The sequence below is a fragment of the Ranitomeya imitator genome, chromosome 2 (assembly GCF_032444005.1).
Source record: "Ranitomeya imitator isolate aRanImi1 chromosome 2, aRanImi1.pri, whole genome shotgun sequence".
In the NCBI taxonomy this organism is placed as follows: domain Eukaryota; kingdom Metazoa; phylum Chordata; class Amphibia; order Anura; family Dendrobatidae; genus Ranitomeya; species Ranitomeya imitator.
In genome coordinates this window covers 637,311,627-637,333,713 of record NC_091283.1, presented here as the reverse complement: position 1 = coordinate 637,333,713, position 22,087 = coordinate 637,311,627, and the positions used below count along the sequence as shown (strand labels likewise).

The 22,087-nt window shown below is 45.1% G+C and overlaps 1 protein-coding gene across 4 annotated transcripts in view; it reads right to left on the bottom strand.

Moving 5' to 3' along the window:
• The window catches only part of LOC138665323 (glycine N-acyltransferase-like), a 161,300-nt gene that overhangs the window by 43,757 nt on the left and 95,456 nt on the right, over nucleotides 1-22,087 (bottom strand). For all 4 annotated transcript variants that reach the window (XR_011318447.1, XM_069752699.1, XM_069752700.1 and 1 more), the window contains 2 exons: nucleotides 15,755-15,881; nucleotides 10,755-10,890 (listed from right to left, as the gene is read on the bottom strand). Coding sequence is in view for 3 of the 4 variants with exons in the window: in XM_069752699.1 (XP_069608800.1) it covers nucleotides 10,755-10,890; nucleotides 15,755-15,881 (263 nt within the window). In the remaining variant the exon portion in view is untranslated. The remainder of the gene's footprint in view (nucleotides 1-10,754; nucleotides 10,891-15,754; nucleotides 15,882-22,087) is intronic.

Genomic DNA, 22,087 nt, shown 5'->3' with positions numbered 1-22,087 from the left:
GCTGACACCTTTACAGAGGAATTCTCGAAAGTGTGGAGCAACACCAAGGTCACTTTGGAAAAGGTCTCACAACTTATGAAGAGGCATGCAGACAAAAGACGCCTGGATGCTCCAATCTTTCGGCCCGAAGATAAGGTGTGGCTCTCCTCCAGGTACATCCATCTGAAGGTGCCCTCCTATAAACTGGGCCCTCGCTTCATTGGTCTTTTTGAAATCTTGAAACAGATCAATGCAGTCTCCTACAAATTGAAATTGCCTGCTTCTTTACGTGTGCCTAACTCTTTCCATGTTTCCCTCTTCAAACCAGTAGTTTTGAGCTCCTTTTTTAAGGACACAGGTTCCACCCCTGATCCTGTCAGTGAGGGGATGTCTTTGAGGTAGACAATATCTTGGCCACTAAGAAAGTAAGGGGTAAGACCTATTATTTGGTGGATTAGTGGGGCTTTGGTCCCAAGGATAAATCATGGGAGCCTAAAGAGAACATCAAGGCCCCTCTCCTACTGAAACAATTCTGTGCTGGCTTGAAAAGGAGTGGGCGTAAAGATGGGGATACTGTTACATCCGGTCCCGGCGGGACTCCTGCTCTGTGCTGGCCCCACCATCCTGCTGCAGCCCCTCCCTCCTCTCTTCCCCCTGCATCCTGGCGTGTGGCCAGCAGGTCCTCGGGTAGAGTGCTTAGGTCATGCACATGCGTGCTCCCGGTCTCTTAAAGACACAGCACGCATTTTTCAAAAAGTACTTTTGACCAATTGCGTGTTAGTAATGACTATTTCTAGCCCCTCTGCCATAGGGAGGGTGCTGGAGCAACAAGTATCCTCTGTTGCTAGCTTCCAGTTTCAGCTAGTGTGTGCTTCAGCTTCTCAAGTGTTCTGCCAGTGCTCCGCTTACTCTGTTTGTCTCCGCAGACTTTCACCTTACTGTTACCTGACTATCCTGGATGATGACCGTTCTGTCTACGCCAGTTCTGTTATGTCCTGCCATTCTGTCATCCGTATCTCTGGACAACGTCAGTACCACCAGTGTCAGCTCCATGACATCTGTCAACCCTGCTTGTCCATCTGTCCTGCTGAGACAGATGCCACGTGTCCAGGGTCTAACTGGAGGTAGCACCTGTGTCCCCCAGGCATTCCATTCTGACCCTGTTCAAGGGGACTTACCATGGGTGTCTGGAGCTCACGTAGTCACGCCCCCTTCGGAAACCCCCGGACCGTGGTCTTGCGGTTCTACAAAAATATCAATAATAAATGAATGTGAACTTCACCGCCTATGCCTCCGCTTCCATTTGTTACATTCATCTGTTACTAACGCCATACAGTAGTAATTCTGTTACTAACGTAGTAATTTAGGGGACATCTCACTTTCAAATTGTTTGTAGCATCTAGTCTATGCTATTGAAGTCTCATCCACAGGAGCAAAACAAATTATTCTGTTACTAACGTCACACAGTAGGGGACACCTCACTTTGAAATTTTTGTAGCATCTAGTCTGGCATAAAGGTCTGATCCACAGGCCCCCCAAATTCTTCTGTTATTAATGTCATATGGTAGGGGACATCTCACTTTCAAATTGTTTGTACTATCTAGTCTGCTATAAAGGACTAATCCACAGGCACACCAAAAATTCTTCTGTTATTAACGTCGTACAGTAGGGGACATCTCACTTTCAAATTGTTTAGAGCATATCTTCTTTGTCATACAGGCCTCATTCACACTCAAACAATTCTTTCTTCTGTGACCAATGCAAATCAGTGCACCATATTTTACCTTGTAATTTACTGCTGCTGAAATTCAACTGTTTGCAGAGCTGGTGCAGAGTTTTTGTTGCTAATACTGTGCTCCTACCACATTATCTGAGCAAGATGACTGGGAAAAAGCGAGGCCGTGGTGGATGGAGGATTAGGCTTGGTGTTCAAGGTGTAAGTGGGGTAGGTGATAATGTTTGCAAAAGCGCTCGTAAACCAACAACGTCACATCCTATGCAAAGACAACTGACAACTTCTGTTACTGGGTGGGTGACTCCACTACATTTATTTAGCAGACGCACAGCAGTATGTCTTGTTGATAATGCCCAGAAAGAGCATGTGCTCCAGTAGCTGGCAAGCACAGCTTCAAGTGGCCTCTCCTCCTCTTCCTCAACATCACACCTAGTATAGTCCACAGAGGTGGCACCCAAATTACCCTTGCTTCCCCCCCACGTCCCAACTCTCCAACCGTCCAACTGACTTTAGGGAACCACAGATGGGTGAGCCCGAAGAGCTATTCACACACTCTATGACATGGTCATCAGAAGTGTACGCAAAAGCTTCACAGAGTCAAGAGGAGGAAATCTGCACCGATGCCCAAAATCTTTTTAGCTTGGATCTGGGGCAGGATGAAGTAGGGTCCGAGCAGTATCCTGACCCTCATCATCAGACGTTAACCCCAGGGGGATGGAGGTGATCCGGATGAGACTCAGATATCTGAGGCTCACACATGCTGTACTGTGCAGACAGGGTAGGAAGAGGAGGAGGGCGACTCCAACAGCAAGGAATGTGATAACAAAGAGGATGATGATGATGAGGTGGTAGATCCCAGTTGGTGTGAACATAGATGCACACAGCTGAGTAGGTCATCTGAGGAGAAAAGCAAGGAGGTTACGTTGCATCGTACGTCACAGACACGAAGTGATGCAGGCACGACGAGCAATGCATCCTCAGTCAACTGTGAATGTGACCAGCAGCATCCGTGGATCTGCAGGCTACAGGGGTAGCAAGTGTTACCTATCCTGGGCCTTTTTTGACACTGCAAAGGATGAGCTAACTCATGTAATCTGCCAAATTTGCAAACTAATTTGAGTAGAGGTAAAAAGTGCAATAATTTTACTACTACATGTATGAACCTTCACATGCATAATCAGCATGCATTACACTGGGAATCCCACTGCACTAAAATGCAGACCAGCATCAACCATCAGCCACCCCATCAATCGCATCTGCTTCGTCCTTCTCCTCTGTTACTGTGCCAACAATTGAGACGCAGGTCTTCGACCGCAGAACCTCTGGTTGTTTACTCGCTCCAGTCACTCTGACTGAGAGCCTGCCATCAGCTGTTACGGACATGCCTGCTGTTTTTGACCAATCTCAGAACAAGCACACCACAACTTTCTCAATTCACTGTAGCATCTCCACCTCCACCAGCAGTTTGTCCGGTTCACTGTACTCCTCCCATAGTACTGCAGTTATCGTCACGTAAAAGATTGTTTCCTCCTACGCATGACAAAGCTAAGAAGTTGAACTCCACCATCTCCAATATTTTGGCCACACAGGGCCGTCGCAGTCCCCCTGTACCAATTGCCCAGTCGCCATTACTTTTCTCAGAAAGTTCTGCCTGTGCTACACCAGCATGTTGCAGACAACATCACTGTTACTTGACTAAATCTATATCTGCCAGAGTGCATTTCACCACAGACACTTGGATGGGTAAGCACGGCCAAGGGCATTACATCTCATTGACTGGGCACTGGGTGACTCTGGTGGCTGTGGGGCAGGCGCTGCTCCACAAGTCTTCAAATCCCCAAGGCTTGCAGGACAAACCTCTACATTTAACACTTTCTCCACTGCTTCTGCCTCCTCTTCTATCTCCCCTAGGGCCTCCATCTGCGTCCTCAACCTCTGCCTAAATGAGACACACGCTTCAACAGTGCAGAGCGAATCCCCACCAGTTACATACTGAGCAGCCAGATCTCACCGCAATCAGGCAGTGTTAAAATTGATATGCCTTGGAGATCGCAGTCATACAGCTGAAGAGTTGCGAAAAGCTCTCCAGGCCAAGTTTGAGCAATGGCTGTCTCTGCTGAACCTGCATCCAGGGAAGGCCATGTCTGATAATGGAGCAAATCTGGTGGTGGCCCTACGGCGAGGCAAGCTCACACACGTGCCTTGCATGGCTCACGTCCTCAACCTGGTGCTACAGCGTTTTCTCCACCACTATCCTGGCCAGGGTGAGCTGCTGCAGAAAGCATGGAAGCTGTGTGCTCACTTTGGCTGTTCACACCCCTCAGGTCATTGACTTGCATCAATACAGAGGTTTTTGTTCACGCCAATTGACAGGTTATGTGATGTGCTGACACGGTGTAATTCCACTCTGCACATGTTGCAGCAACTGTGGCAGCAGCAATGAGTCCTGACACAGTATGTCATGTTGTATAGCCTGGGCCAATGTAGTATGAGCCTGGCGCATATCACATTTACGGAGTGGGCACCAATTAAGGACCTCTACATCCTTCTGCACAGTTTCGAAATGGCTACTAAGATAGTTAGCGCTGATGACCCTGCTATCAGCATCACTATTTTGGTCTTCTATATGGTGGAGCAGGTTTTGAATAGCCTGCGGGAGGAGGTGGTGGTCCCAGAAGTAGAGGAGGAAGCAGAGAAGGATGCAAAGGGATAATATTGTCTCAAAGTTCCATTCTGTCGCCACACAGGTGGGTGCCAAGGGAGGGTTGATTGCTACGATCGAAGGGGGTTGGTGATAACAGACAAACTATTAGTGAAGGTGCAAGATCAGAGGAACAAAAGGAGAAGGTGATGGTTGAGTAAGTGTCAGGAGATGAAGAGCGTAACCCTCTCCTCTCTGTTGTTCGTGGTTGATGGGAGGGGACGGAGGAAAGAAACATCAGTGTTACCCAACCACCAACACAGCATGGGCTTGGACCTCATGGTAGAGCCTTACATATGAGTGCTTCCTTACTGCACTATCTGCAAATTGATCCCCTTATAGCTATGATTAGAAATAGTGCTGACTACTGGGTTGCCACTCTATTAGATCTATGTTATAAAACCAAATTTTGCCAGATGCTTCCTGCCATCAAAAGGGACCCGCGAATGCTGGAGTATCGAAACACGCTTTTACACAATCTTAAGAGAGCTTTTCCCCAAGAAAGCAGTGAAGCGCACAGTTCGCATTGCAGCTCTAGACTTCTAACTTTTGGCACGTCAATTCATCAACGCCAAAACATTAGCAGCAGCAGTAGTGTAAGTGGAAGAAGCCTTTTCTACGAGTCATTTGACACTTTTTTAGACCAGCTTGTGCACCAGTACAACAGAGTCTAAGTCTCACATGTGGTGAACGAATGGAGAGGATGGTGCAGGAGTATCTAGAATGGAATATCAATACCATCGGGAAGGGTTTGGACCCTTTTACATTTTGGTCTTCCAAAATAGCATAGCCAGCTGTCCCCTGAAAGTGGAGACCACCTAACTTTCATCAAGATGAACAAGTCATGGATCTCGAAGTACTTTTGCACCCCAATCGCAAACTGTACAGACTAGGCGATATTGCATTTTTTAGTATGCTCCATTAATGTCGCATAACTGCACTCTGTGATATCTTTAGTGTGGCTTCTGTGCCTGCTGTTGCTGCTGCAGGTATTAGCACACATTTGTGGAAATGTGAACCATTAAAACGTGTCGGTCCCAATTATACCATTTCTACTCTTATGAAATTTATGCCACTTCTGGGGTGTCAGGCCCTCATTTTTTTTAAATTTGAAAACTCCTGGTTGGGTGTCCATCTGCTAAAAAAAAATTTCCACCAGTATCCGCATTAGAATTAAAAATAAAGAACAAGAAATTATCACCAAAAAAAAGAAAAAATTTGGGAGGGACGCAGTACCCGAGTGTGCATTTGGTGACAATTCACAAATGGAGTCTGTATTTGAAACTATTGACCAAATTGATACCACCTATTTAGACTCTACAGTCACCTCCGAAGTTTTTTCTATACATCTAACCACTCCCCCCTCTTTTCCGGTAGAGGAAATAATTAACACCGAGAATCAAAATAGGGAAATTGACAGTACCACTTCTGTAAACATTCCGTCTACATCTACTGGTATTCAAAATCGCTTTCAGGCTCTGACAGACTGTTCCGAATCACCTTTAGAAGCGATTAGTCACGAACCTAGAAGAACTTCCAGTAGTATTAACCCTAAAAGAAATAACAATAAAAAACCTGTTACCAGCAAGAGTAAAATCTCTAGCAAATCTAGCAACCAAACAGGTGAACCTAAGCGTAAAGTAAATATACCCAAAAAACACCCTTTTTTTCAATTAGATCTACAAAAACCCGCAAAAGAGGGTGCCGGGGCGGGAAACTCACCAAAAAAAAAGAGACAACCAGTAAATAGTGCTGATATAACTGGAACTAAGATTTTTAATTTAAGTGCCCATACTCTTGAAACAGATCAAATATCTCTATTGAAAAAAGGTCTTAAATATGCCCCCGCGAGCAAATTCGACAAATTTGAAGCATATATTGGTATTAAGCTCTTCATGAGAAAAGTAGCTATTCGCAGGCACTTTCTTAAGAATCCTATTAGCGCAAATTTAGAGAATCAACAATCCTCTGAATATATCCATACTGGACTCAAAAATAAATCTCAGTTCCATCCAGTTAACGAATATTCAACACAGATGGATACTTTTCAAACTAATGTGATAGAAGAAATTCGTAAAATCAACACTAATCGGTGTAATAGATTTAAATATAACCTTACGTATAAGGAAAGACAAGCTTTGGTTTCGTTACAAAAGGAAGTTTCTTGGTCCCCACCACCATCCGTACCTAGTTCTCAGATCACGTGCATGGTCACCTGACTCACCTCGGTACACAGGTCCTAGCCCGGCGCCGCACACACTTTGCGCACGAGCCGGCCTGTTTGGTACCGCGATATTGCACGTGGGGCTGTGCTGAGTTCCATACTGTCACCGGCCGGGGCAGTCGGCACTCACCAGCTGAATATCAGGACTTCCATCCGCTACAGCAAGGACACTCTTCAGCCGCTTGGACTTCTACCACTTGCGGTAAGAACATTTTACAGTGATTGTTTTTTATATAGCATTTGTGTGCACTCATTAGGTGCTCAATATTCCTTAAAAAATCTTTTTCCTATTCAAGGATTATACAGACATTTTTACTTACCAGTTCTTGCGGACTTCTGTGCATGTACCCAATATACAGGGGATTTATCAGCGCGAACATTTGGATGCACTTTTGTGGATCTTTGTTTTTATAGTCTCTTTTTTGCACAATCTTGGGTGGGGATTGTTTATGCTCGCAGCAGATCTATTAACCCCATATCATCTCTAGCAATACTTTTTGCGCCACTCGAGAGATATATATATATATTTATATATATATATTGTTTGCAGAAGTCATGGATCTCGAAGTACTTTTGCACCCCAATCGCAAACTGTGCAGACTAGGCGATATTGCATTTTTTAGTATGCTCCATTAATGTCGCATAACTGCACTCTGTGATATCTTTAGTGTGGCTTCTGTGCCTGCTGTTGCTGCTGCAGGTATTAGCACACATTTGTGGAAATGTGAACCGTTAAAACGTGTCGGTCCCAATTATACCATTTCTACTCTTATGAAATTTATGCCACTTCTGGGGTGTCAGGCCCTCATTTTTTTTAAATTTGAAAACTCCTGGTTGGGTGTCCATCTGCTAGGTTGGGTGTAGTGGAAAATCTGTCAGTCCCTATTATGCTATTTCTACTGTGGTGAAACTGATGCAACTTTGGTAGTGTCTGCCAATAATTTTTGGAAATGTGAACACTCCTGAATGGGTGTCCATCTGCTGGATTGGACATAGTGGAAGACTTGTCAGTCCCTATTATACTATTTCTACTTTGGTGAAAATAATGCCACTTTGGTGATGTCAGCCAATAATTTTTGGAAATGTGTACACTCCTGGTTGGGTGTCCATCTGCTGGGTTGGGTGTAGGGTGTAGTGGGAGACTTGTCGTTCACTATTATACTATTTCTACTTTTGTGAAATGTATATATGTATAATGTACATTTCAAAACTCCAGATTGGGTGTCCATCTCCTCGGTTGGGTGTAGTGGAAGACCTGTTGGTCCCTGTTATACTATTTTTACTGTGGTGAAATTGAAGCCATTTTGGTGGTGTCTGCCAATAATAGCTTTTGGGGCTGTTAGAAGTTGTCGTGCGTGCTTTTGTTTTTTCCTCCCATTGACTTGAATGGTGTTCGGTTGTGTTTGGCTGTGTTCGGCGAATATTGCAAATTTGACGATCATAATCCCAACCGAACATTGAATAATTCACATATCTCTACACAAGAGTACGTTTCCAAGCAGTGATCTCTTCAGATATATAACAGTAAATTAAAAGAATGACAACCCAATTACTTCTGGATCTCTCAGAGGATAAAATTGTTGTTGACACACCAAAAACATTTTACTTATCCAAGAGAAATAAGCCTTTCTTTCCAATCTTTTTACATACAGAAAAAACTATTGGCTTTAACAAGGAATTCAAAAGGACTTCCCGCTCCATACAACTCCATTCTCCCCTTCAAACACTTATCTAAGTCAACCATAAAAGCTAGGAAGTATTTCCAAAGCATCACAAGGGAACTCATCCCCACTGGAGTTGCATACCAATGGTCTGCTATTCTTCACATCCACCAAGAAAATAAAACCTTCTCAATCTTATCTCCAGATGAAAGACAGCAATTGTTGAAACAATTAAATAATCAACTCTATTCAAAAAATCAAATTGTGTTTCCTACTTAATTGGATTATAATATCTAATGGATTACAATTGACTTCATAAACAATTTTAATATATCTGTGCTAACTACATGACTAGCGAACTCTTTGTTAAAAAGTAAAAGTCTTAATTCTGGAAAACCATACTTACTGCTACGAGATTACAATTCACATTTTTTATTAATAATTTAAAATCCACTCCAAGTTATTATTACTCAAGGAACCTCAGAATCAAATTTTCTACCCCGCACTGTTCATCTTGACCTCAGCAAGAAGACATAGCGCAACATTTAAAGCGAATCTTCTTTCTGTTTTCTTACTAACAATTTATTTTTCCTAATCTACAGGTTATTTTAAATATGATAAAATGTAATGCTGTAAAAATTGCTACATTTTAAAAGTTAATAAATATAACGGTGTTAACGGTGTTAAAAAACAGGCTTCCCTTCTCTAAGTTTTACTTTATTTGCATTACTTCTTCTCCCTTCCTCTTATTAAAGTTCAATTTCCTATTCCCTTCCATTCCTTTTTTCCCCATTCTTTCTTCAGGGAATATAGTGCTGATTTTCTTATGTTTATTTATTTTTTAATAGAAATAATGAATCCCTACCTATTTTACTTTTCCATTTTTTATTTTGTTACCCCTATGTACAGCATTTTAAAACCCTAATAAAAAGTACTTGTGTAAGGAGGAAGACAGGGCTGCAGGTGCCTGCATCATGCTGAGTCCAGAACTGCTGAGGCTGCGTTCCATGTTGCTCGAGGGAAAGAATAGGGGACAGGACAGGCCCCATTACTCGGGAAGAGGGGGTGTGACTAAGCCAGACAGTGAGGACAAAGCATGTGAAGAAACAGTTTCCCGCTGGCAGCGCGAGCAGTGTGCAGCCGGGTAAGCAGCATGCTCCGTCCTCTGAGCACCGGTGCCGCGATGTGCTGCATTGTTTGGTCCCCGCCACCTCCAGCGGGACCGCTGCAAGAGGAGTGCCGTGCCCTCAGCAGCTGCCAGAGACAGAAGTGCCGTGCGTCCAGTGACTGTGAGTACCACGCACGTACAAGGGAGAAAAGGCCGAGTATCGATCAGACATTTGCAGCCTAACCTGCCACTTGCTTCCTACCCGTTTACCTTTGACTCTGAGAGTGCTGCGGCCTTGTTTGTTTCGGCAGCACGTGCTTATGGACTAGAGGCTCAGTGGAAGGTACCGGAGACTGTCCGCTGCCGCCAGAAGACAGACCATCGCTTAAAGGACCCAATCTGAGGACATCGCGCGGCTGTTGCCGGTTCTACAACCCCCTGTGGGATCATCTGCTGCAGAGGACCATACAGGACACGATAAGTTCTTGCATTGGACTGTTACTGTTTAACCATTTGCTTCCTTACCATTTGCCCTTTAACCAATAACCTCTCTGCGAGGAGTGAATACCCTGTTTGATTAAAACTGTTATACATTGTTAACCCTTGCTCTGCCTTCTGTCTGTCACTGCATCCCGCAACCTGCTTACACTTGAACAAGAGTGCATTTTCATACCACAAGTATTGCCAGGTAATGTTGTACATGGGGCACTTTGTGATTGCATAGCACATTAAACCTTTTCTACACTGCCAGAAAGTGATGGTTTGGCACTGGGTATGTTTGGCATTTACCTTCAGCATAGATACTGGTACATTCTTTTATTCACGCCCTTTTAGACTGTAATGTTCTACATTCAAATAGAGAATGAAGACAGCACCTCATACGTTGGTGAAAAATCGAAACGTCGCCACAGAGGGCAGAATAAAGGTACTGCGATTTTTCACCAACGTATGAGGCGCTGTTTTCATTCTCTATTTGAATGTTTGGATATTTTCCAGGAACGACTCTCTGGAATTGACGTGCGCCTCTCTTGTGGGTAATAGTTAAACCTTTATTTGCTATGAGGTGCTGTGAATTGTTTATTCTTTACAATGTTCTACATATCTGAAACAGTTTGATTGCAGTTAAGTGGGTAGAAGAGTTGCAAACCCTTATCCTCTACCATTTTCATCATCATAAAAACCATGGTGGTGCCTGTATTGGTGATGGCAGAGATACATACAGATGACTTAGAAACAATAGAAAACACAACCTTGGCTTTCATCCTCATCATAATGGGCACCTGTACCACCATGAGCACCACACTACTAGCCATGATACATGGATTATCACACACCACGTCTTGTACCTTATTTCTCTCATTTTCTCCAGGTCTTCACTCTCTAGTCCATCTCTCATATATAACAGATTACTTGTGGTATGCATGTGGCTGCCATGTTTGGAGCTGACCTCTTGAAGCACATCAGTCAGTGATGGTTGACACCCTGTAAAATGTAATTATTAAGATGTAAAATGACAAAAATAATATATTAATGTAATTATTTTTAAGCAACAATGTAAGGCAGCCAGGGTGGTAGTCGTGGCAACTGGCTGTATGGTTCCCACACCCTGGCGCCCCACAGATGAAATGTAATGTCTCTCTTGCTGTGCGTGCTGTGTGCGCTGCAAAACACTTACGCTTTCTGTCACTTGGGCTTCAGGTTTCCAGGTTCGAAAAACCACTGCAAAGTCACAGTCCTTTTCAAACAATTCAACTTTACTGATAACACGAGCACATATCACTTTGGCAGCATGATTCGCACAGATTCTCAAATCCTGCACTTTCCCTGTCTTCCGGGCAGATTCCGATTCTTCTGTATCCTCTCTTTCTTTTCTCAAAGCAATCCCTGCCATTTCTGTGGACCATCCCTGTCCCATCTGCACTTCCTTCATCACCAGCTCCCTGATGTCCCCTCATCCGGCTCCAGTGGGAAGAGGTGCCAGAAACGCTATCACATTTGCTTCCATTCCGGTCAAAGACCCTTGGATCTCTCTTGAGGATGGTTCCGCTGAGCTGGTGCCCGTCTGCACTGTTCTCCAGCCTGGGGCCCCTTTCTGCCATGGCAGCTCAATTCCCATGGCCTGTAGCTGTCTTTACACTGTATGCACCCTGCCCTGGGTAGGCTGCCCAGGCTTCTGTCTCTAATCAGGAAGTATCCTAATTATCCTTCTTTGCTCTGTGCTGTTTCTCGCCTTTAGTTAACCCCTGCGGTGCATACCTCCTACTCTATTTTATGCTGTTATCTATCACGAATGTGCACACATCTATTCTAGCCCCGCTATGGTTCTACACTATTCTATATCCTATTCTAGCCCTAATCCTTTAACCAGTACACATAAAATACATTTGCATTACAGTATATAAACATTACATCACATTTCACATCTATAATAATGAGGTGCCGCATGTAATCGTGTGAACAACGTCAAGGAGAGAGGAGGCATGCGAGGGTCCCCACCACCTCCTTACAACAATGCTAAGCATTACACTACAAAAGGTAAACTATACGTATAAGGGACAGTGGAAAACATACCACTAACACTGCAGCATAGGGGGCCATTGCCTTCTTAATGGGGTTGTTTAGGAGTCAATGAAATAGTGCAGATTTTGGGGGGTAACATTTCCACTTAGGTTTTGTCTGATATTGAATCGTACTCAACTGAAGTAAATGGGGTTGAGGTTCAATACCAGATACAATTTGTAGACAAAAGGGCTGTTGATTCTTGTTAAAAGGGTTGTTCACTACTGAGTAACCGCAGCTTCATTTTTCCTGCAGCAGTGTTGTTCTAGTGATGACAGTGTCGCTATTCCCGAAGAGTGATGTGAGTTGTGTCACGTGCCGACTGCAGTAAATGAGCTGTCGGCTCCTCAATATTCCCTCAAGGCAGACATCGACTCTGACAAAATATTAAAAGATGCAGCTGATGAGTGGCCGCTGTGATCCAACAAGTCATGTGACTCTCCAGGAACAGTGGCGCTGATATCGCTGGAACATCGACACTGCAGGAGGGGAGTAGAGATTGTTTTTATTTTAATTGGGATCTTGAATTCATTAACGCCTTAAGGACCAGAGGTATTTCCGTTTTGCTTTTTCATTTTTTGCTCCTCTTCTTCCCACGGCCATAACTTTTTTATTTTTTGGTCAAAATGACCATATGAGGGTTTGTTTTTTGAGCTTTTGAACAGCACCATTGGTTTTACCATGCTGTATACTTCAAAATGGAAAAAAAATCCAAGTGCGGTGAAATTGCAAAAAAAGTGCAATCCTACACTAGATTTTTTGTTTGTTTTTTTCTAGTAGGTTCACTAAATGCTAAAACTGACCTGCTATTATGATTCTACAGGTCATTACGAGTTCATAGACACCAAACATGTCTAGGCTCTTTTATATATAAGTGGTGAAAAAAATCCAAACATTGTTAAAAAAAATAAATTAATTTCGCCATTTTCCGATACACGTCTCCATTTTTCAGGATCTCGGGTAGAGTAAGGGCTTATTTTTTGTAAGCTGAGCTGACCAAAAAACATAATTCTGGCATTTTCACATTTTTTTTCTCGCAACGCTGTTTAACAATCAGGTTCATCCTTTTTTTTTATTGATAGATCGAGCGATTCTGAATGCGGCGATACCAAATATGTGTATGTTTGATTTTTTTTTTTAATTGTTTTATTTTGAATGGGGCGAAAGGGGTGATTTGAACTTTGATATATTTTTTATTTTTGTTATATTTTTAAAAACATTTTTTCTTTACTTTTGGCATGCTTCAATAGTCTCCATGGGAGACTAGAAGATGCCATAACCCAATCAGCTTTGCTACATACAGGTGATGATCAGATCACCTGTATGTAGCAGAATTACTCACTGGCCATGAGTGTCAACCACCAGGCGCCCATAGCAATCCGACAGTGACAACCATAGAGGTCTCCAGGAGACCTCTGGTTGTCATGCCAACCCATCAGTGACCCGAGGTCATGTGACACAGGCGCCGATGGGAGGAGGTAATGATGCGCTTCCTGCACGTGCATGTTAAATGCCGCTGGCAGAGTTTGACAGCGTCATTTAACAGATTAACATCCGCTGGTGGATCGCGATTCTACCCACGGCTGTTAGGAGCCCATGTCAGCTGATCAGATCAGCTGTCATGTGCTTCGGCGATGAGCTTGCACCGAACGGAGAGGCGTCAAATGACGGACTATGTCCATCATTGAACGTTAAGGGGTTAAGCTTGAAGGAAAAGAAAGTTACATTTTTCTTATCTCTGGCAAACCTCTTTATAGAAAAGTAGTAATGCTTCATGTCATAAATTATATGAAACGTAACAGACCATGCTAGTCATTCCCATGCTTTTGGTAAATTTGAAACTGGAACATGCCTAGGAACATGTTGGGCATTATCATATTTGACATGCCCTTGCCTGAGCTACTAGTGCCACTACATAGGTCAACCTTGAACTATTTTGATCTACACACTTACCCCGCTACTACAATTTTCCCTGATGAGGCCTATGAGAAAACGGTTTGGGTTCACTATTGCAGGGCCACACTTGGGTACTGACCTTGTTAGGTCAGGCATCCTGCATTTGCACACAGGGTCTATAGGAACCAAACTATCTTATTGATCCCTGTCCCTATGCTGCCTTCCGAGGGTGATCTTCAGTGAAACGGGTGAGAGCCCCCAAATTTTTTACTGCACTGGTTCGTTGTAAGCACTTTTTGTATGTCTATGTCATATATTTGGTTATTGGTGTTTTAGGTTATTAGCCCTCATGCATTAAAAGTTAAGTTTTATGATTTCTATGCTATACACCATTGATCCATGGGAAAGGTCCAGAGTGATCATATTAGCTACATTTTTAGTTTCTATTATCTCAAAACAAATCCTAAAACAGAAATAACTACTGGACATGTGAACATAACCTTAGCCTCTATTTTATCCTTATGGTTTCTCTGAAGACCTGATAACTCATAATAAGATATTCTCTTAGAACAGTCAGTGTCAAACTGAAATGTACATTTGGACTGATGGTCATTAAAGGGATCCTGTCACCAGAAAAACACTATTAACCTACAGATATTGGGTTAATCTGCAGATTAATAGCGTTATTATAGTGGCCGACGCCTGCACTTAGCCTAATGCTGTGGGGCGAAAATGAACTTTATTGTTCCTGGCAGCGTTTCAGTCACTGGGGAGGTGCCTGCCCTGGTTTAGTCGCCACTCTGAGTATATAGAGCGGCGGCTGCAACTGTGCCCATGACCCTGACTGACAGCTGGCCCTAATGCCAGGGGTGCGGTTACAGCCGCCGCTCTGTATGTCTGAACCATCGCCGGCACCGCCCCTGTGACTAAAACTGCTCCCAAGACCTAACTGATGCTGTCTCTACATTAGGGCAGTCTGTCAGTCATGGACGGGGAGTGGTTACAGCTGCCACTCTGCATACTCAGATCAGTGACAGAATCAGTGCCGGCACCGCCCTAGCGAACTGAAATGGGAATGCTGACGGGGAGAATAAAGTTAAAGGGACTCTGTCACCTGAATTTGGAGGGAACAATTTTCAGCCATGGGGCGGGGTTTTCAGGTGTTTGATTCACCCTTTCCTTATCCGCTGGCTGCATGCTGGCTGCAATATTGGATTGAAGTTCATTCTCTGTCCTCCGTAGTACATGCCTGCACAAGGCAATCTTGGGTTGCGCAGCCGTGTACTATGGAGGACAGAGAATGAACTTCAATCCAATATTGCAGCCAGCGGGTAAGGAAAGGGTGAATCAAACACCCGAAAACCCCGCCCCTATGGCTGAAGATTGTTCCCTCCAAATTCAGGTGACAGAGTCCCTTTAATTTCTCCCCGCAGCGTTAGGCTAAGTGCAGCCGCTGGCCAGCATAATAACACTATTAACCTGCAAATTAACCCCATATTTGCTGGTTAAAAGTGTTTTTTCAGGTGAAAGGTTCCCTTTAAAGGAGTTGCTGGACTGTAAGTAAAACATTGCTATGATCTTTCTCTAGTCTGCCCTAACATAAGGTTCTACCCTGATTATCTCAAAGTAACAAGGTGTTTACTAACCCGATTGTATTTGAGAAATGTTGCCCATCTTTCTTCTAGCTTTGATAAAATCTTGTCCCTTCCAACCGCTGCATGGTCAGCCATTACAGTGGCCATTACAGTAGGGTTGCCACTGTCTAGTTGCGGTTGTCGTTACAGCATCAGTTTACTTATTATTAACCGTAAATGCAGGGCACATGGTGATATCACCCATGATCAAATAGATATCCCCCTTGGAAATTATACATTACCAAGACTATCATTACCTTCTATCAGCAACTTCTGCTTCCAGTTCACAGTTTGTGGATCTTCAAGGAATTTTCGTAATCCTTGTGGGTCTTTACTGAAGAGAAAATATGTGTTGGTGTAAAGATCCGATGGGTCTGTCATTTCCTATGGAATAAAAAGCTTTATGTATTTACAGACTTCATTGATTATAGTCAGGAACATTTTATTGGTAATCTGAGCTACAAAGGGGCAGATTGCTCTTTTGGTGCTACTACTGTCAGCAATACATAGATATAATGAACTGATCACTTGAAAGGCAATGTAGGCAGGTCAGGTAGGACTGGATTAAAACATAGCACTGCATGCTTTAAATAGATGCACCTGCCTGGCTTTGACTAAAGACCAGGAAATGTGTTCACTTTGTGTTTGTCTGTGGGAGTTGAGCAGAGTGGAGTGTGTTGCAGCTGGTGAGTGACCAGCCAAAATGTGAGCTGGGAGAGAGACAATCCAGAGTTTCTCTGTGCATGGAGACTGCAAGGGTCAGCTAGGAAATCTGAGCAGTCTGTGTTGAAGCTGCGGAGTAACATAAGGAATCTGCAGCCTGTTCAGTGTGAACTGTGCATGGAGTTGAACACTTCTGTTTGGCATTGGATATTCTATTTACTTAGATATAATTACTATTCAGCTGTTTGGTTTGCGTGTCATAGAAAATATGTTCTGCGATTGTTTGTTCCCTGCTAAATGTATTATCTTGAGACGCTTCCATCTGCTGGTCAGTAATTGTTTACCGCTTGCTCTTGTTCGTTCCAATTAAGTTGGTTCAAACTGGGCACGGCTTCACACTGCAGTTCATAGGTCACTTTGCTCTAGGCAACCATTTTAAAGCCCGTGTTGCTGTCAGACAGGGACCACTTGTGCTCAGCTTGTGAAGTTATCAATTTCTGACCAACAGCAACCAACGTCTGCGGCATCTGCGGAGAAAGTTGCAGTATCGTACGACAAGTATTATTTCTGCATCCGGGTATAAACCAAGTCTTCAATTGTACCCACGATGTCATTCTACATTTGAGCTTGTGCTGGTTCTGTCTGCTCCTCATCTTGGATACGGAGGTAGGAAAATCTCATAGCACCTTATCAGTCAGCTACACCTCCAATCATCTTATGTGGAGACAGAACATGAAGATGCTGCAGCTTGGGCTGAAGGTGATACCAAGTCTGGTAGGACCATACCTCTTCTGTGTGTAAAGGTTGCTCCATGAGAAAGGACTGTAATCTGTTCGGCTGTGCCCGTACTGGCATTTATGCACCTGCTGAATCAACTGTTTATTTTCTGCTATACCTTGGTGCCCAGAAGAGCCTATTTTGGTTATGAATCCCTTGGAGTTTTATGAAAGCAATAAAACTGCATGTTTGGACCAAATTGAATTGCTTGTGTGTACGCTACCTACTTTTGAGTGTGAATTCCTACAGAAGCTACTTCCTTCTTTAGTTTATTGTCTAGTTTTTTCGTCAGCCATAATTTACTAATATGCTTCATGTTTGAAAATTGCCTCAATCTTCAGCCTTAAAAGGTTCAGTATTAGACAACTCTTAATTCAATTATTTGAGAGTCCCAATTAAAATAATAACAATCTATACTCACCCTCACGAGAAGTTCCATTCCAGCGATGTTGGGTGCCTCTGTTCCAGGAAAGTGACATGACTTGTTCTGTCACGTGCAGGCTGCAGCCAATGATTAGCTGCAGCACATCAATATTCCTTCAGGGCAAACGTCCACTCTGGAGAAATAGTAAAGGCTTCAGCTGAAGAGCAGCCACTCATTGGGTGAGGTGTGCATGTGACCCAACTAGTCACGTCAGAGGCGTAGCTAGGGTTTTGGTTCAGGGGGGGCGAAGCTTCTGAGTGGGCCCCTAACCAGGTAGCTTTGATTACAATTCGGTGACGCGCCCTAATAGTGGAGGAGAACTAACATAGATATTACCACCATACGGTCAGTGGTAAATACAGTCCTACAGAACATATAAGAGATCACAGCAGTTACAGATAATGTCTTACCGCTGACGTTCTTTCTGATGGAGTTGTTCACTTTTCCCGTCTTTTCCATCTGGCCCAGACCGACATGACAACTTCTTCCAGCCGTGACTCGTCTGCAGAGAATACAACAAAGACACATTTCACTTCTCACATTCCAGCACCATCACCATCTATTCCCAACCTGCACAAACTCCTCATCCTGCTGATATCCAAATACTGAGCCGCTGCTGTCGTATGTGTCCCTATTACTGCACCTGATACCCCAATACTGAGCCGCTGCTGCCGCATGTGTCCCTATTACTGCACCTGATACCCTAATACTGAGCTGCTGCTGCCGTATGTGTCCCTATTACTGCACCTGATACCCCAATACTGAGCCGCTGCTGCCGCATGTGTCCCTATTACTGCACCTGATACCCTAATACTGAGCCGCTGCTGCCGTATGTGTCCCTATTACTGCACCTGATACCCCAATACTGAGCCGCTGCTGCCGCATGTGTCCCTATTACTGCACCTGATACCCCAATACTGAGACGCTGCTGCCGTATGTGTCCCTATTACTGCACCTGATACCTCAATACTGAGCTGCTGCTGCCATATGTGTCCCTATTACTGCACCTGATACCCCAATACTGAGCCGCTGCTGCCGTTTGTGTCCCTATTACTGCACCTGATACCCCAATACTGAGCCACTGCTGCCGTATGTTTCCCTATTACTGCCCCTGATACCCAATACTGAGCCGCTGCTGCCGTATGTGTCCCTATTACTGCACCTGGTACCCCAATACTGAGCCGCTGCTGCCGTATGTGTCCCTATTACTTCACCTGATACCCCAATACTGAGCTGCTGCTGCCGTATGTGTCCCTATTACTGCACCTGATACCCCAATACTGAGCCGCTGCTGCCGTATGTGTCCCTATTACTGCACCTATACCCCAATACTGAGCCGCTGCTGCCGTTTGTGTCCCTATTACTGCACCTGATATCCCAATACTGAGCCGCTGCTGCCGTATGTGTCCCTATTACTGCACCTGATATCCCAATACTGAGCTGCTGCTGCTGCCGTATGTGTCCCTATTACTGCACCTGATACCCCAATACTGAGCCGCTGCTGCCATATGTGTCCCTATTACTGTACCTGATACCTCAATACTGAGCCGCTGCTGCCGTATGTGTCCCTATTACTGCACCTGACACCCCAATACTGAGCCGCTGCTGCCGTACGTGTCCCTATTACTGCACCTGATACCCCAATACTGAGCCGCTGCTGCCGTTTATGTCCCTATTACTGCACCTGATACCCCAATACTGAGCCACTGCTGCCGTATGTTTCCCTATTACTGCCCCTGATACCCCAATACTGAGCCGCTGCTGCCGTATGTGTCCCTATTACTGCACCTGATACCCCAATACTGAGCTGCTGCTGCCGTATGTGTCCCTATTACTGCACCTGATACCCCAATACTGAGCTGCTGCTGCCGTATGTGTCCCTATTACTGCACCTGATACCCCAATACTGAGCCGCTGCTGCCGTATGTGTCCCTATTACTGCACCTGATAACCCAATACTGAGCCGCTGCTGCCGTATGTGTCCCTATTACTGCACCTGATACCCCAATACTGAGCCGCTGCTGCCGTATGTGTCCCTATTACTGCACCTGATAACCCAATACTGAGCCGCTGCTGCCATTTGTGTCTCTATTACTGCACCTGATATCCCAATACTGAGCCGCTGCTGCCGTATGTGTCCCTATTACTGCACCTAATATCCCAATACTGAGCTGCTGCTGCCGTATGTGTCCCTATTACTGCACCTGATACCCCAATACTGAGCCGCTGCTGCCATATGTGTCCCTATTACTGCACCTGATACCTCAATACTGAGCCGCTGCTGCCATATGTGTTCCTATTACTGCACCTGACACCCCAATACTGAGCCGCTGCTGCCGTATGTGTCCCTATTACTGCACCTGATACCCCAATACTGAGCCGCTGCTGCCGTATGTGACCCTATTACTGCACCTGATATCCCAATACTGAGCCGCTGCTGCCGTATGTGTCCCTATTACTGCACCTTATAACCCAATACTGAGCCGCAGCTGCCGTATGTGTCCCTATTACTGCACCTGATACCCCAATACTGAGACGCTGCTGCCGTATGTGTCCCTATTACTGCCCCTGTTACCCCAATACTGAGCTGCTGCTGCCGTATGTGTCCCTATTACTGCACCTGATACCTCAATACTGAGCCACTGCTGCCATATGTGTCCCTATTACTGCACCTGATACCCCAATACTGAGCCGCTGCTGCTGTTTGTGTCCCTATTACTGCACCTGATACCCCAATACTGAGCCACTGCTGCCGTATGTGTCCCTATTACTGCCCCTGATACCCCAATACTGAGCCTCTGCCGTTTGTGTCCCTATTACTGCACCTGATACCCCAATACTGAGCCACTGCTGCCGTATGTGTCCCTATTACTGCACCTGATACCACAATACTGAGCTGCTGCTGCCGTATGTGTCCCTATTACTGCACCTGATACCCCAATACTGAGCCGCTGCTGCCATATGTGTCCCTATTACTGCACCTGATACCTCAATACTGAGCCGCTGCTGCCGTATGTGACCCTATTACTGCACCTGATATCCCAATACTGAGCCGCTGCTGCCGTATGTGTCCCTATTACTGCACCTTATAACCCAATACTGAGCCGCAGCTGCCGTATGTGTCCCTATTACTGCACCTGATACCCCAATACTGAGCCACTGCTGCCGTATGTGTCCCTATTACTGCCCCTGATACCCCAATACTGAGCCTCTGCCGTTTGTGTCCCTATTACTGCACCTGATACCCCAATACTGAGCCACTGCTGCTGTTTGTGTCCCTATTACTGCACCTGATACCCCAATACTGAGCCACTGCTGCCGTATGTGTCCCTATTACTGCCCCTGATACCCCAATACTGAGCCTCTGCCGTTTGTGTCCCTATTACTGCACCTGATACCCCAATACTGAGCCACTGCTGCCGTATGTGTCCCTATTACTGCACCTGATACCACAATACTGAGCCGCTGCTGCCGTATGTGTCCCTATTACTGTTACTGCACCCGATACCCCAATACTGAGCCGCAGCTGCCGTATGTGTCCCTATTACTGCACCTGATACCCCAATACTGAGACGCTGCTGCCGTATGTGTCCCTATTACTGCCCCTGTTACCCCAATACTGAGCTGCTGCTGCCGTATGTGTCCCTATTACTGTACCTGATACCCCAATACTGAGCCACTGCTGCCGTATGTGTCCCTATTACTGCACCTATACCCCAATACTGAGCCGCTGCTGCCGTTTGTGTCCCTATTACTACACCTGATAACCCAATACTGAGCCGCTGCTGCCGTATGTGTCCCTATTACTGCACCTGATACCCCAATACTGAGCCGCTGCTGCCGTATGTGTCCCTATTACTGCACCTGATACCACAATACTGAGCCGCTGCTGCCGTATGTGTCCCTATTACTGTTACTGCACCCGATACTCCAATACTGAGCCTCTGATGCCGTATGTGTTCCTCTTACTACACCTGATACCCCAATACTGAGCCGCTGTTGCCGTATGTGTCCCTATTACTGCACCTGATACCCCAATACTGAGCCGCTGCTGCCGTTTGTGTCCCTATTACTGCACCTGATACCCCAATACTGAGCCGCTGCTGCCGTATGTCTCCCTATTACTGCACCTGATACCCCAATACTGAGCTGCTGCTGCCGTATGTGTCCCTATTACTGCACCTGATACCCCAATACTGAGCCGCTGCTGCCGTATGTGTCCCTATTACTGCACCTATACCCCAATACTGAGCCGCTGCTGCCGTATGTGTCCCTATTACTACACCTGATAACCCAATACTGAGCCGCTGCTGCCGTATGTGTTCCTATTACTGCACCTGCTGTGTAAATTCTAAAGCACCCCATCTATAATATAGTAATGTCAGGTGCAAGTGCCCTAGAAAACACTGCCCATATTTTGCCCCCTAGAAAGTAATATTGCTCTGTGTGCCCCTTTGATAGTCACAGTAACCCGAGTTCCCCTATAACAATAAGTGCCCACTTTACATTTAATAATGTCCCGAGTCTCCCCCTGTACAGCTCCCCTATACACAGCATGATGCTCCCTCACTGTATAGTACCACCCACACAGTATACTGACCCAGAGGCATAGCTAGGGTTTTGTTTCAGGGGGGCGAAGCTTCTGAGTGGGACCCTGCCCAGGTAACCTTGATTACAATTCGGTGACGCTCCCTAATAGTGGAGGAGAACCAACATAGCTATTACC